General features: G+C 46.5%; 1 protein-coding gene across 1 annotated transcript in view; it reads right to left on the reverse strand.

The window, feature by feature from the left end:
• Positions 1-16930, reverse strand: part of LOC138301518 (parathyroid hormone/parathyroid hormone-related peptide receptor-like) — a 198893-nt gene that overhangs the window by 119470 nt on the left and 62493 nt on the right. Inside the window, exons 7-9 of the mRNA XM_069242032.1 lie at positions 15019-15051; positions 9286-9439; positions 3181-3241 (exon numbers count right to left, since the gene is read on the reverse strand). Of these exons, the coding sequence (XP_069098133.1) occupies positions 3181-3241; positions 9286-9439; positions 15019-15051 (248 nt within the window). The remainder of the gene's footprint in view (positions 1-3180; positions 3242-9285; positions 9440-15018; positions 15052-16930) is intronic.

Consider the following 16930-nt stretch of genomic DNA (forward strand, 5'->3'; position numbering starts at 1 on the left):
GAGTCAGCAGACTGTTTCTTACAGGTTCAAACTCCCATAGGAAACCATTGGGCACCCGCCACCTCACTGCACCTCCGCACCTGGCCGCCCCAGTTTCTCCCATTGTGACCTGTTAGTGTGGTTCTGATCAGTGCCCAGAACTTACCTTAACTCCCTCAGTTTGGCTTCATAAATCTTGCTAAACATTGTTTTTCCTCCATAGGATAACACTGAGAGAACTCTTTTTTAAACTGCAAAGTATTTTTGCTTAAAAGTCTACTTTCCTAATTACGTCGTTCCTGGGTTTGAAACCTATATAAAAATAATTGTTATTTTCCAAGATTTATTCTTTGAGTGTGTGTCTCATTTCTTGCCTCTGTAAATACAACAGATGCTTAGCACTACCTTCTGATAAGCCTAACTGCTTGCCCACACTAACGTAAATACAGCATTAGTCCTATCTACTTTTGCCTCTGCAATACCAATTGGAGACCCACTGGAATCTCTGCACAGTGTACTTCATTTTAGTGCACTACAGAGACAGCCAGCTTCCTACACACCTAGTATCCATTTTCATCCTCCCTCTCTCATTATAGATTCTTCATCACCCACCTTCCACTGATTGTTTATCTTCCATCACCCATCTTTCATCCTCCATAGCCCAGCCTCCACCCTCAATCCTGCATACTCTATCAACCATACTTCACTTTCCATCACCCACCTTTCATCCATCAACCAGGCTCCATGGTCCTTTGCCAACTTTTTATTCTGTTTCATCAGTCCCTTATCCTCTATACTTTTATCATCCATCTTTTACTCTTCATCTCTCATCATGCATCCTTTACCTTCAATCATCCTCCATGATCCACTTTTCACCCTTCTTCACCTTTTGTCACACATTCTTTATCTTCAGTTACCTATCCCTCACTCTACAGTACCCATTTTTTCATCCTCCTTTTGACATTTTTACCCATCTCAACCTCCGTCATCCATACTTCATTTTTCAATCATAATCTACCTTTCATTCTTCATCATCCATCATTCACCGTTCCTTCATTTTACTTAAGCCATACTTAATACTCAGTCATCCATGCTTTACCTCTGATCACCACTTTTCACCTCCGTCTCCCCAATATTTCCTCAACTTTCATTGTATATGGTACATCTTACAACTTCCATCCTCAAGATTCTATACCTACCCTGTACATCTTTCACGGTCCACTTTGTGTTATGAATGCCCTTTCATTCATCGTCCATCTACATACTTCACCATTAATAACATATCTCCATCCTCATAAGCACCATTGTACATCTGTAATTCCTGACATCCTTTCACTCCACCATCATAATGTATTCAGTGATGCTCCTTTAACATTGATCTTTGACCTTACATTTTCATTTTCCTGCATTTGTGAACAGAATATTTGACCTGAAAGTCGACATGAACCTACATCGTTTTGTGTAGGGTCATCTGCAATACTTTTTAAATTATAAACAAAAATTAAATTACAATGCAATCAAATCTCAAGTGACCAATATACACATTTAAACATTCCAAACATTAAACTTGCCTATTAAACTGTTAAATTACATAGCCATGTTGGTATATTTTGAATTAATTTTCAGCCCATTTAGCCAGTTTTTCAAATGGTATCACAAGCCTTGACTCTACTTTTGGATTAAGTTTAGAATTCCGTTGATGAACTGGTGTAGATGATGTGAAACAGTCTCTTGTGTCATTCTTTTACAACATCTCTCAGATATTGGAGTGCAGGGTCTGGCACTGGATTGGATTAATTCTGTCCTTGACAACAAAGGACAAGCCATCTGGATGGCCACTTATTCATTTGCTACCAAGGGTCACAACCTGGAGGTACCTCAGGGCTCATGTCTGAGCCCAACTTTATTCAACATCTATATGTCCCCATTAGCTGCATTGGTCAAGTCCTTTAGTATTAAGATACATTCCTATACAGATACTCTTTTGATCGTGGTCCCTAGAGTTAAATGTTCAACAAAAGGAGGCTCCTCCTTTTCCTTTTTGGACTCTCAAGTCTGGAATCAGCTCCCATTTGATCTTTGGGACATTCAGAATGAATCCTAGTTCTGATAAGCTTTGAACACCTTTTTGTTTACCTCACCTTGAGCACTTTGGTTAGCATGATACCTAGGTCCCTAGCTCAGGGACACTACCTGAGTAGCTGTGTGCGGACACTACCTGAGAAGCTGTGTGCGCTACATATCCTTTTCCACCGTATATCATCATAAGAAGAGACTCAGCCTCCCTCATGATGTTTAGGTGTTATGTATTCCTATGTGGGTTTTACAAGGGGTATTGCCCTTTATTGTGGACTTTAGAAAGTCTGCATACAGCACTCTTTAGTCTGTCCACTGAGCAATGTCTCAGATTTGGGAACACTTCAGTTCCTATTTCTCCAGGATGATTAAGTCCAGAAGAGAAGTGTGCAATCTAAGCACACACAATATCTTAACAGAAAGCAAGCTCAAAAACGCAGAACCCATCAGGATTTCCTTCTTGAAATCTAACACTACCCTTTCCTGCTCCTCAGATCTGACCCAAGGAGTCAACAGTGTTCAGAGGTCTAAAACATGTGCATGTTCATTTATTAAAACATTGCAAATGCCTTTCTGCTTCAGTCTAATGAAAAGCTTGTGCATGAAAATATTTTGGAGAGAGGTCCACTGTGTTGGAGCCCGGAGTATAAAATTACCAGAATATTGAGGACTAACATTCTGAGGCAGTAAGTGCATCAAGGTAAGCATATATTTACTATTCTTAACTCTGCATCTACATAGCTTGGAGAGATATGTATTGTCAAGGTGCATATTTGTATCATGGATATTTATGCAGGCTAAAACTACATCTGGAAGCAAAGAAGCACCTTATTTGTAATGTGAAACTGGAAGAAAAACTGTATGCACACCATTTCAAATGTAGTGTGGCACCTGCAGTGAGGCTTTTAGACCTACAAGATGATTACACCTGGTATTATCAGGATGTGTCAGAATATGGATAATTAGAATCAATATAATTTAGCATAACATAACATGACTTAAGTTAAGAATAAGTATTGGGCTCAGGTATTGTTGGAGTAGTATGGATTTCTTTAAAGGAACAATGAGGCATTGTGTGATGTGTTGTCACCTGCTAAGGGAAACAGTATTGCAGGAGATACGTACTGTGTGTCTGCCAAGGATGCCCTCACACTGGCCCACACTGATACAAACACAGCTGGCACACCTGGACAAAAGGAACAAAGCAGACATGATTAAAACAGTGTAAGGGAAATGCTTCAGTGATTATAGAAGGCGTTTTAGGTCTTCTGCCTAATGGAGATTCTTCCTCTTTCTTTCTTTAGCTTGATTCAGTCCTACCCAGCATCACCGGTCTATGGTTTCCTTCTTGCTTTCTTTTTGTTATCTCATTCTGCCCTCTTTTATTTGTTCATTTTCTTTTTGAGTCCAAAGATCAAGTGCTACTGTTGAGAGCCCATCCTCACCACAAACTTGAACCAGGCAGTACAAAACTTCAAGAACTGGATCACGAGCGTCGCCGACTGAGTCGCTCCCACAAAAACCGCCAGAACATAGAGATCCAACAAACAAGCAAGCTGGCACACCCTGGAACTTAGAATGGCAAAACACAGATGCAAACATCTGGGAAGAAAGTGGCGAACTAGAAGGAACAACATGGACCGAGCCACCTTCAAGTCAGCCCTCAACAATTACCACCGCCAGCTCAAAGCGGCAAAAAAGGAGGCCCTGACACACCAGATCGAGACCAGCACCAACAAAACCAAGGAGCTCCTCTCCATCGTCAAAGACTTCACCTGTCCATCAGCCATCGAAAACGGAATCCCTTCATCACAGGAACTCTGCGACATCCTCGTCGAACACTTCCACAACAAGATAGCAACCATCTACAGAAACCTTGATGCCCAACCCACTGTCACCCTCACCATCCCATCGACCACCACCGCCGACCACCTGCTCACCACATGGGAACAACTCAGTACACTGAACACAAACACTCTAATGAACCCCATCCACTTGGGAGCACCCACCGACCCATGCCCCCACTGACATTTCAACCTCGGAACGGATGGGATCAACTGTCAGCTCGCCAACAGCCTTAAAACCTCCATCACCACAGCAACCTTTCCTGATGCCTGGAAACATGCAGAGGTCAGACCGCTCCTCAAGAAACCCTCTACAGACCCCAGTGAGCTCCAGAACTATGGTCCTAACTCACTGCTCCTGTTTCCCACCAAAGTCCTGGAGAAGGCCACCAACCTCCATCTCACAAAATACCTGGAGAGAAACAACTTGCTGGACCCTTCCCAATCAGGATTCAAAGCTAATCACAGGACCGAAACAGCCCTGATCACCGCAACAGATGGCATCCGCACCCTACTCAATAGAGGAGAAGCAGGCACCCTCATCCTACTTGACCTCTCTGCAGCCTTCGACACAGTCTCCCACCACACACTCATGGAGCGACTCTGCCATATCGGAATCACAAACCGCACACTCAAATGGGTGGCTTCCTTTCTAATGGGGCGCAACCAGAGAATCTGTCTCCCTCCCTTCACCTCTCAACCCAAACGTACCATTTGCGGTGTCACTCAACGTTCATCCGTCAGTCCAACCCTCTTCAACTAAATGACACCACTCTCAGACATCGTCCGAGCCCACAACATCAACATCGTCTCCGATGCTGACGACACAAAGCTTGTCTTCTCGCTCTCAGCAGACCCCACCATGATGAAGACCAACTTCCACAATTGTATGAAGAACGTCTCAGTATGAGTGAATAACAACAGCCTGAAGTTCAACATGGACAAAACTGAAGTATTGATCTTTGGCAGACACACTTCCCTCTGAAAGACTCCTGGTGGCCATTGGAACTCGGACCCACCACTTTGAAGACCATGCCCGCAACCTCAGCCTCATCCTGGACAGCAATCTCTTAATGAAACATCAGGTCAATGCTATCTCCTCATTCTGCTGCCACACTCTCCGCATGCTCCGCAAAGTCTTCAAGTGTCTCCCCATCAGCACCAGGAAGATTGTGATGCAGGCCCTCATCACCAGCCGACTGGACTATGACAATGCACTACTATGTGGCATCACCACCAAACTAATGAGGAGACTCCAGATGATCCAGAAAGCAGCAGCCAGACTGATTCTCAGTCAACCACCATCTGAGGGACCTCCACTGGCTCCCCTTCTGTAAAAGATTCCAATTCAAGCTTCTGACCCATGCCTACAAAGCCCTCCATGACCAAGGACCAGCCTACATGAACCACTGACTGAACTTCCACCTACCTCCCAGGAACCTCTGCTCCGCTCACTTCGCCCTTGCACAGGTACCACGCATCCACCACTGCCACACTGGAGGACACTTCTTCTCCCTCCTCGCCACCAAGCACCGGAACACCCTCCACCTCTGCTCCTCACCGTCGCTGACCCACTTCAGGAAGGGACTCAACCTAGCTTGTCTACTGACTCCACAGTACAGCCCCTGGATACCCTCATGGGTGATAAATAGTGCTCTACAAATACTGATTGATTGATTGAGAGTAGAAGGAGATGTGCATTCAAAGTAAGCATCCTACATTGGATCTCCTCCTACCTTCACATCAGGTCCAGGATTATGTGACTGCATTCTTTCTTGTCAGCTCTTTTCACTACCGACTATGGTGTACCTCAAGGATCAATCATCTCTCTATTGCTATTTAGCCTCACCTTAGTACTAGACATCGTCAACGTAACCTTCTACTACTATGCCGATGATAATCACATCCTAAAGTTAGAAAAAAGGAGGTAGAGTCTCCAGGACTTTTTTTTTATTTTCTTTATTGGTTTTTCAAGTATACACTGTACGACTTACATTATTAGATTATCAAAAGCACAATACTAGATATCCTTACAGTATTTGAAGTCACCAGGACTTGACTGTTGTCCCCGAGCTTTCTATGAATGGACACCTTCGACTTAGCTTTTCCAAAAACAAGCTCTTAACCTATGTAGAAAGAAAAAACTGTGAACAAACAATCATCTGGCCCAAGAATTTCACCTCCAACCAGTGGCATCATATTAGGTAAAAAAAGAAGATAATGGCCTTGAACTGAAGCCTTTCACTGATCCTTCAAATTAATCAAGTCGCCGGTTGCCCATTTTGCCCCCAACTCTTCAATGAATGTGGCCTCATCTACGCTTCATTCAAGAGCTGCAGATCACTGTCATGCTTGTCATGCCTCAACTTGGCTTTGCAAATGATCTTTACTTATGGTCTCCACTGCTGATACCCTGAAACCTCTGAGGATCAAAATGCCCCAGTTAATTCACTTGCTCCCTTTTCCCAGGCACTCCTCCTTCAAGACACTCTTGCTTTGTCTACAGGTCCATCCAAGGTCAGGGCCAATTGTTCATCTAAGTAAAGTTCAAAAAGTGATCAAAGAATAGAACACTCCAGTATAAACTAGCATATCGGCTGACCTGCTCCCCCCCACCCACAAAAAAAGAAACACACTAGTGCAATGTTATTAATATAGGCAAGAAGCTTTGAAATTCCCTCCCTGCAAAGACAAGACAACCAAGACCACTTCCATTCAGGAAGGAAGTCACAAACTAGCTCAACACAAGAGATTTAGGCCCATATTTATTCTTTTTTTAGCACCGCATTTGCGCCGCTTTTTATTGACGCTAAAACGGCGCAAACTTAAATACAATTGTATTTTGTAAGTTTGCACCGATTTTGCGTCAAAACATGATGCAAATGCGGTGCTAAAAAAGTATAAATATGGGCCTTAGATTCACCTAGACAACTGAACAAATTCTGTTGTTCATAACTAAATTATGGATATCAGATTATATATGATAATTTCAAGAACTGGGACCTATTCCCATCCAAGGATGGTAGGCAGTGCAACACTCAAAACTATGTCCCACTATACTTCATTTCACTCCAAGTATAAGCTCAGCTAAGCAATTTCAGTAACACAAGAAAGTGTGATGTGCTGCTCATTATGCACATCAGCAAAACACTCCCATTATACATACACCCTTGAAACCACTCTTGAAATCAAACAGATAAATGAAGTAATACCAACCATAACTCAGTCCTTTCTCTCACTCTGTTCTCTCCAATAATTGCTAGAGTTCAATGGTTGCTGTTAGGATAAGTGTATCATCATGGTTATAACACAGCACAAAAATGCTTCCCATATACACAACAGTGCAACTCAACATTCTTTCAATCAAGCACTATTGTCCTTTAATAAAATGTGGCACCTCATCAGAGTATGAGACACAGGTTAAAGGCAAATAAAGAATGAAATGCATTACAAGTTAGTCTTCACCCTCTTACCATTGCCTTGCTTCATCCTTTTAGGTTGAGCATAGCAGCGCGCAACCACTGCTTTACTGACGTGTTGGTATCTACGTGGGCTTTAACCACACTCACCTCATGCCCATCACTTTCACTCGTTCGTGGGCTTGCCTTTCAAAAATCCTTTGATGAAATTGGTAAATGCTTTACGTTTGTCCCGCCTAGGGGTGGTTTTGTTACCGCCTTGGGGACCCACCCTATTACATGGATAATTGCACATTTGCCGATATGTTTGACTGGAAGTGAACTTCTTTTTCCTTCTGTGTCTCTCCTTTGCGCTCACGCTCATGGCGGCCATGGCACTTTGAACTGACTTGCTTATGTCAACTGTTTTCCTATACATTTTCAATTTATGTGGCAAGAAAAGTCCAGTTAGGAATTTCCAACACTAATAGCTCTAACTCAAGCAAACGTGAGACCCATTGCATTTCAAATGCTTGTTTTTCTTGCATCCTCCAGCTGCCAACCAGTGTCTCTCTGCCCCCTCAGCATTCGTTCTTCTGCCTCACTGCCTCTTCTTGCATTTTCACTTTTACTCCTTTCCCATATGCACCTCCTTTTCTCAAAGCCTGTGTCTTTTGTTCCCTGCTCTTCCCCCTCATTTGTTTCTCTTCCTACTGCATCTGAGGTTATAAAACCCTTCTGTTTCTTTCTGCTTTGTCTTTTATTTTTTCCTTCATTTCATTTTTTCTTCTCTTATCTTTCCTTTTATCATTTCCTCTCCCTTTGACATAATCTCACTTTCCTTCACCCTTTCATCATCCACTCACCCACTCCTAAATCTTTCAGTTCGTCTGTCGTTCCACCTCACTTATATTGAAATAAACCTTTCTACTAAAACGTCTCCTTCTTTTGCCTGACATACTTTCCTTAGGTTGACACTGGCAAAAGACCTCAAGTACGGCACATGCCCTACGTAATAAGGCAAACTACCAGCAGTCATCCGCTGCCTACCTTATCCAGTACAGGGCTGCTTCCAGCACTACCTCAAGGGTAGACATAGATACACTGTGGTCGACATTATCTGGGAAAGGTTTTCAGGCTTTTCTTATCAGCATTCCAGGCACTATCTTTGAAAGAAATGTTAGGCTTATAATTTTGAGAATGTAACTGGTTATTTACTGTTGCTTGCTGAAACATCTAGTCGCGGCTCGCGGGAGGGAAAAGGGGCATGGCTGCATGGCGGGGGGCAAAAAATATATAATAATGAAAAAACCAACTTACCTTTCTCGCCACCCACTCCGATCCTCCACTGCAGGCACAGGATTCCAGCCTGCCCTGTGCCCAATCTAACGCTGCTTTCATGCTGCTGGTAGCATGAAAGCAGCATTAGGATGGGACTGAGTGCCCAGCCAGGGCGCTCAGAGGCACAGTGAGAGTCTCTGACTGACGGCAGGCCAAACATACATGCGCACTGAGCGGGAGTGCTTATGGCCCTGTCCCTTTTAAGGTAAAACCATAATATAGTTTATTATGGTTTTACTGTGTAAACGTTTTGCAGCTGCTGGTGGGGGGGGGGGGGGGAGGGGGGGGGGGGCTCCTCTGACTTAGCGGAGGAACCACCCCTGAAAACATCTATTTCTTTCTGAAATTCTTCTATTTGAATTTTAAAAAAATACTAATTGCAATAAAATTAAATTACACTTCCCTCATACGTTTCAAACTCATATACAGATACATTGAAGTTAGGGTTAATACACTTGCTCATGTAATGAGCCAGGTTCCTAATTTCCTACTATATTTTAATGAACATTATAAATTTAAGACTCCGGCAAGTTGGCGAAGGGATCGGAAATTCTAGCTGGTGCCTTTCGAGCAGATATTGGCTAGCATGAGGCTGCAGGTGTAGGATAAGCCCCTTTCCTACTCTTCTGCTCCCAAGTGGTACTTACCCCAACCAATGATAGTCAGAGCCCAGAAGTAGTTCTTGTCAGAAAGGAAGACCATGAATATGAGGCTGTGCAGGTAGAGCCCTTCCACCAGGATCCAATAGTGGTTGGTAGCCAAGAAGTAGAGGAACAAGGTCACAGCCAATTTGCACCCCACCTGAGATGATACAATAAACTAAAATTAGATGTATTGAGGCTCTGGCACATTAATTAAAATGCCAAACGATTCATAGTCTTACTTGTTTAGTAACTTGAGGATCAACCACATTTTATTGTACACTTCCCACCTCCAGCAGAAACAATATTGGATACATTTCTAAAGCTGCATTCTTGGCTGACAGCTTGGAGTGATGCGTTCATCCAACATGATTGGCTGTATTTACTACGATGGCTATGTAAAGGCCAACTCAGAGCATGCATGGATTTGTATCGCTTTGAAAAGGAGCCCTGGCTTACTGCAGTACCTAATCTATACATCCAGAGAGACACCATGAAGCATGCCTTTGGCAAGCACTCCTCTCTAAGACACAGGCGTTGGGTGTTCTACTGAGCAGGTATCCTTCTGTGCCACCACCAAGCACAATAATTTCTGAGAATACAATAAACAACAGTTTGCTTATGATGTACTAAACATTGTAGAGCAATACCCGGATCACAATCCTCGCACTTGTATCAGCACTCGAGCCGTTTGTTGACCCACGTGACAGTCCCATTATTACAGTCTTTAATCACGAGTCCGACCAGGTAATTGACTCCCTTCCCATCGCCCACCATTAACATTCAAAATCACAAATTATACTACTATGTATTTCTTGATCGCTGAACATCAGAATTAGCCTAAAAATCTAATGGAATTGCATCCTTACGTCTGTTGCAGCCCCTTCCATCGTTCCTAGAAAGATGAGGGGCAGGGCCAGCTCTGCCGAGGAGCCCTTCCTGACATCTTGCAGCCACTTCACATCTGAGGCCCATCTACTTTCCACCCCGGTGCAACCAGTGCTTAATTTGTAAATAAAGAGGTGCCGGTGCCCAAAGCTCTCCTCAGACACGCGGCTGCTGCAATTAAATGTGTGAACGCAGAATACTCAGGCAGCGTAATCCTGAAGCCATCCTCGGGCCTCTTCGATCCATATAAAGCCACTCCCTGCACCTTCAGCTCACTCTTGCAGCTTTCTACTTTCTCCCTTTGTGACACTTTTTCGTTTTTCTCTTCCTCCGTCTTTCCCATGTGTGTCTTTTGCTCGCAGCAAATGCTTGAGGCAGAAGAATAAGCCCCAGCCCTCAAAAAGAAGTGCCGGGGCTCAGCACCGGAAACAACAAGCACAAATTAAGCACTGGGTGCAACACTTCTCTTGGCGGTTGCTAGTGCTAAATCAACATGTTTACAGACGTGTTTTGTGTTTTTTGTTTTCTGCGTTTGACTGAACAAGCACTGCAAAAGGTTGAGTGCTATAGTTCTACCCTCATTTATTTTATGAGTCCAGGAACCTCCTTACACTACTCCTGTAACATGGAACATTCACATGCCATGTGACAAAGTCCACTTTCACCTGCTGACATCTTGGCTGGAGTTGGGTACACCAGGGCACATTCTAGGTATACTCAACGTGGATAAGTAAGTTTGATGTCAATATTTAATCTGAGTAAATTTAAATTAAGGATTCCTCATCACTTCTTTTTTGTGTATTCCAATATTTCAACCCAGTCCTTGTCCGTGATCCCCTTTCCCCAGCTTTTGCTCCCATTTCTCTTTCACTTGTGATGTGTATTGCTGAATACAAGAGCTTTCTCCAGAAAGGAATGGATGATGTTATTGTAGATACAGCTTTTCCCAAGTTCTGTGTGAAGAGCCAGTCATCATTGTGATCTATCTGGATGCCTAGATACCTAATGTATCAGGTTCTTACTTGGGGGAGGGAGGGTGTTTTCCTCTTATCTATTTGAGACAGATTTTGGGTGCACCGGGAGTAGCCATGACTTTTCCCAATTGACCTGTAATCCCAACATTGCAACAAGGGCCTATAATATTTACATTATCTCGGGTAGACTTGATTTGCAGTCTCTTAAAAATAAGCCTGTGTCATCTAAATAGAGCGAGATTATCTCCCTAATTATAACATTAGCGGTAAATCCCACTTACCGCCATGCTGACTGCCGCCAACATACCGCCACAGTGGCGGATATCCGCTTTACCATATTATGGCACACACATACCAATCTGTCACTATACAGCCACAGACACAACTCCGCCACACCAAAGGTCAGTGATAAACTGGTGTTAGCAAAACCCACACCGTTACGCCAATAGAACAATGCCCATCACATTATGATCCACGAATCACCACAGCAGACATTCAACGATGGTAAACCATTGGCGGCATATACCGCTGCCCTCAAAATACACACACTCAAACAAAACCACACCAAATTGGACAATTCAAACTACACACACCTGACACCACACCCACACACACCACTATAAAACACACACCCACATCACCCACAACCCTTTACAAATACAAAACCACGGCCAACAGAGAGAGACAGCAAGAGCACACACACAACCAGAGCCACATACCAGCATCACCTATACACCACCCACACACCTGACAACACACAGCCCAACACATCACCCTACATACCCTCACTCACACTACTCACCCAACACCCATGGCACCACAACGAGACCCTAGATTCTCTGAAGAGGAGCTGAGGGTCATGGTGGAAGAAATCATCTGGGTGGAGCTTCAGCTATTTGGATCACAGGTGCAGCAGATATCTATTGCTAGGAAGATGGAGCTATGGCAGATAATCGTGGACAGGGTCAACGCCGTGGGACAGTACCCCAGAACAAGGGATAACATCAAGAAGAGGTGGAACAACCTACGGGGAAGGTACGTTCCGTAGCAGCAAGACACCAACTAGCTGTACAGAGGACTGGCAGTGGACCCCTACCTCCTCCCCCACAACTAACAACATGGGAGGAGCAAGTCTTGGCAATCATGCATCCTGAGGGCCTGGCAGGAGTAGGAGGAGGACTGGGCTCTGGAAAGTCAACTCTCAACTATTTCTATCACCCTCCCAACCTGCATGCCATCACATACCCCCACCCTCACTCCCATCACTCCAACACCTCCCACACACACCACCATCACATCTCACCCATCTCAATCCCAAGCCTTGCATACACCACCAATGCATGGACACCTATCACTAAACCATGCACACCAGAGGGAAACAGCTAGCCCACCAAATAACTCACACAAGGCAAAGCTGCCAGGGGAATAACAACCATAGAGGGCAACCTACCCATGCACAATATGTCACACACAGAAACAATAACACTGCATTTACATCCCCACAGGTATCCCTGCCAATATCACCGGAGAAAAGGTGCCAGCACCATTCAGTCCCCCCACAGAAGAGGTCCACAGTGATGACAGCAGCTCTGCTCGCCTGGACCTGGATGACCAACCTGGACCATCAGGGACCTCCGGACAGTCGGTTACCCAAGCCCAGTCACACACCACCAAAGAGCCTCCCCCTCAGGAAACACCACTGCAGCAACCACTCAGCGGGCCCATGCCTCTGTCCCCAGGACACGTCAGTCAGCAATGTGTCCACCTCTACAGGGACCTCAGGGCACCCCACAAACCCAAGACAATCAGGGATCTAGGGTCAGTGGGCACATGGTTCAGGGGACAGAGGCACAGGACAACAGGGAAGCTGGGAGGACTTCTGTGCGCCAGGAGGAGGACTGGCCCAGGGAACCGACTCTCCAGGAGGCGCTCACCGAGATCCTGGGAGCATAGCAACATTCCCAGGATAAGCTGGGCCAGATCATGGACAAGTTGCAGGAGATCATGCGGCTGCAGGAGGGACAGTACCTGGGGATCAGGGAGAACCTGAAGTCCATTAACACCACCCTGGTCTCCATTGCAGGGGTGCTGGCAGACATGGCCAACATTATGAGATAGGCAGTGTCACACCGGTGGGCCCCAGCCACTAGCCAGACTACTGACCAGCCCTCCACCTCCGCTACCTCTAGTGGACAGGAGGCCCCGCCACAGGACCAACAGGCCACCAGCACCCCTGCCCCTGCAGAAGGAGAACCACCCGCAAACGTTCCCTGTGATCCAGGCAGAAGCCAGAGACTATTGCCAAGACCCCGCCAGGAAATAAGACTCTCCTGATTGTCAGCCTTGTGTCCCACTTTGTCACCCTGTCCACCTTGAACTGCCATTGCTCCCCTTCCTATGCCCCTTGGACAATGCACCTGTGCAACAAATAGACTGGACTCTACCCTGGACTTTACTCCATCATCAATCCAGCCCATTGCACTTCCCACTTTTCTTCAGAACACTGAAATAAAGACACTTTGAAAAAATACAAGTATGGAGTATGCCAAACGATTTAAGCATATATTAGTTTAACAAGGTTTACACATTGCAATTCAACTGTACAGTAATGTATACATGGGAAAGACCTGTAGTAGGCTGCAGTGAACACACCAGGTGCGATAGTGGGGGACCAATATCTGTAAATAGAGATGCCGAAAGGGTACACTGAGTGGCCATAGAAGTAGGAAATTGCAGCCTGCCAGTGACAATGTAAAACGTTAAACTGTCAATGAAATGTGAAGCTAGACTGTCTTACCTGTGTGTCATTGGAAGTACTGATGTATCACTGCAGTTCTGTTGTCCTCATCCTCATCTTCTGCCGCCTCCTCTTCACTGTCCACAGGGTCCACTGCTGCCACATGGCCATCTCCAGCCTCCTCCTCCTGCAGAAAAGGCACATGGCGTCTCAAGGCAAGGTTGTGCAACATACAGCATGCCATGATGATCTGGCAGACCTTCTTGGGTGAGTAGCAAGGGATCCACCTGTTAGATGGAGGCACCGAAACCTCACCTTCAGGAGGCCAAATGTATGTTCAATTATCCTTCTTGGTTGCCCATGTGCCTCACTGCAACGTTCCTCTGCCCTTGTCCTGGCATTCCTCACAGGGGTCAGTAGCCATGAGAGGTTGGGGTAACCAGAGTCACCTGCAAATATCGAGGGACAACTGTTAGCCACACACTAACCCTTATGGCCCACACCATACCCATACACCAACATCTACTGGGTGGGAACCAGGGCTCACCTATTAGCTTCACCCTGTGCCTCTGGAGTTGGCCCATCACATTTGGGATGCTGCTATTCCTCAGGTTGAAAGCATCATGCAATGACCCTGGATCCTTAGCATTGACATGAGAGATGTACTGGTCCGCCAAGCACACCATCTGCACATTCATCAAGTGAAAACCTTTTCGATTTCTGAAGACCTTTTCATTTAGCCGGGGAGGACAAATGCTATATGTGTTCCATCAATAGCTCCAATAATGTTGGGGATATATCCCACTGCATAGAAGTCAGCCGTTACTGTGGCCAAATCCTCCACCTGGGGGAAAGCGATGTAGCTGCACATATGTTTAATCAGGGCAGACAACACTCTGGTCAGCACGACTGAAAACATTAGCTGTGATATTCCTGTTGCCAAGCCCACTGTCACTTGGAAAGAACCAGTTGCCAAGAAATGGAGCACAGATAGGACTTGCACAAGAGGGGGGATCCCAGTGGGGTGACGGATAGCAGATATCAGGTCAGGCTCCAATTGGGCAGACAGCTCTGTGATTGTGGCCTGTCAAGTCTATAGGTGAGTATTATGTGCCAGTCCTCCATTGTTGCCAAGTCCACCAGGGGTCTGTACACCGGGGATGTCTCCATCTCCTGTTAATCCGCAGCGATTGCAATCCATGGGGCAAAAGAGTGCAGAGCCGGTCATTATCTGTACATTGTAACCACTACAGTTCAATGCATAATGTGATTTTTATAATTTATAAGTGGCATATGTCCTGAATGCACAATTGTGAACTGTGTCACATTTAGGATCCATGGCCTGCCCCCCCGAAATGGCGTCCGCCTGCCCTTTATGGAGGGACAGGTGGAAGAGAGGTAATTCCGCTGATGTTGTGCGCCGTTGCGGGAGGCGGTCGGGAACCGCCGTGCAACTCCTCATTGGTTATCATTGGGCCCTATGGGGTACAGTGGCCACGGGTGATATATGCAGGCGGTGACAGTATGCATCACCGCAGACGTCACCGCCATTTTCTATCTGTACACTCACTTGCTACCTGACCTTCAATGGGAGAGGACCTACACTGCATGTGCTGCTGTGACCTGTGTCTGGAACCTACCATGGCTCGTGTAACTGCGGAAAGGGCCCCTGCCTTCACCTCGGCGGAGTTGGAGAGACTGGTGGATGGGGTCCTACCCCAGTACGGACTGCTGTATGGGCCTCCAGACCAACAGGTGAGTACACTGTGAGCACGATGCATGTGGCATGAATGCATGGAGTGGTGTGTGTGAAGGCCTTGTGTTGTGGGGTTGGTGGATGGGCCCTGGGCAGCGTGCAGCATTTTTGCTGGGCCATGTCTGTGCGAAAGGGGAATGAGAAGGGGTATGGTGGGCTATGAGTGTAACAGGCAGGAAAGTCTAACTAGTACCTTTCCCTGTGTATATTTCCTCTGCAGGTCATCTCCCATCAAAAGAAGGGTATATGGTGTGCGATCGCCAAGGACGTGTGGACCCTGGGGGTCTACGGCAGGCAGAGCACCCACTGTCGGAAACGGTGGGAGGACCTGAGACGCTGGGCATGGAAGGCAGTGGAGGCCCAGCTGGGGATGGCCTCCCAACGAGGAAGGGGTGCCCATCCAACCCTGACCCCCTGATGGCCCGCATACTGGAGGTGGCCTATCTGGAGCTGGATGGGCGCTTGGGGGCATCACAGCAGCCACAAGGGGGTGAGTACAGTGCCCATCATCACTACTTATGCCTGGTGGGGTGGTATCCGAGTGGGGCATGTGTAGGGCTGTTCCCTGTGTGTGAGTGTGTTGTGTACGCCAACGATGGTGTTGGTGCAGCAATTGACCAAATGTATCCTTTGTCTACCCCTTTTTGTTTTGTCTCCCTGTCCTTATGTGCATTAGCATCATCTGGCAGAGGAGCAGTGGCACCTGCGACAGAGGGATCTGCATCCCACAGGACCCAGGAGGCACAGTCCACCGATGGTGAGGGCACCAGTGGGACGGAGGGCGAGAGGAGCACCACGGCGGAGACAGGAGGGGACAGTTCGGACACAGATGCCTCCTCCCATGGAAGCTCCCTGGTAGTGGCGGACACCTCTGTGCCCACTCCAGCTACAGCTGCCACCCCCGTACCAGCACTGCCCTCCCAGCAGCCCCTCATCGAGTTGCCCATGCCCGCTCACCCAGGAGGGTGGGCATCTCCTTCACCCCAGGCACCTCAGGCCTTGCCCCATTTAGCCCTGCTGCCCTGAGTGAGGAGGCTATTAACCTCCTGAGATCCATCTCTGTTGGGCAGTCAACCATTGTGAATGCCATCCAGGGGCTGGCGGCCCAAATGCAACAGACCAATGTATTTCTGGAGGGCATTCACACTGGCTTGGCGGCCCAACAGAGATCAATCCAGGCTCTGGCCTCCTCTCTGATGGCAGCCATTGTCCCTGTTTCCGCCCTCCAACTTCCTCTACCCAGTCCTATTCCCTTCAACCCCAACCTATCCCAAGCACACAGACAGATGTGCATGC

The sequence above is a fragment of the Pleurodeles waltl genome, chromosome 6 (genome assembly GCF_031143425.1).
Source record: "Pleurodeles waltl isolate 20211129_DDA chromosome 6, aPleWal1.hap1.20221129, whole genome shotgun sequence".
Classification (NCBI taxonomy): Eukaryota; Metazoa; Chordata; class Amphibia; order Caudata; family Salamandridae; genus Pleurodeles; species Pleurodeles waltl.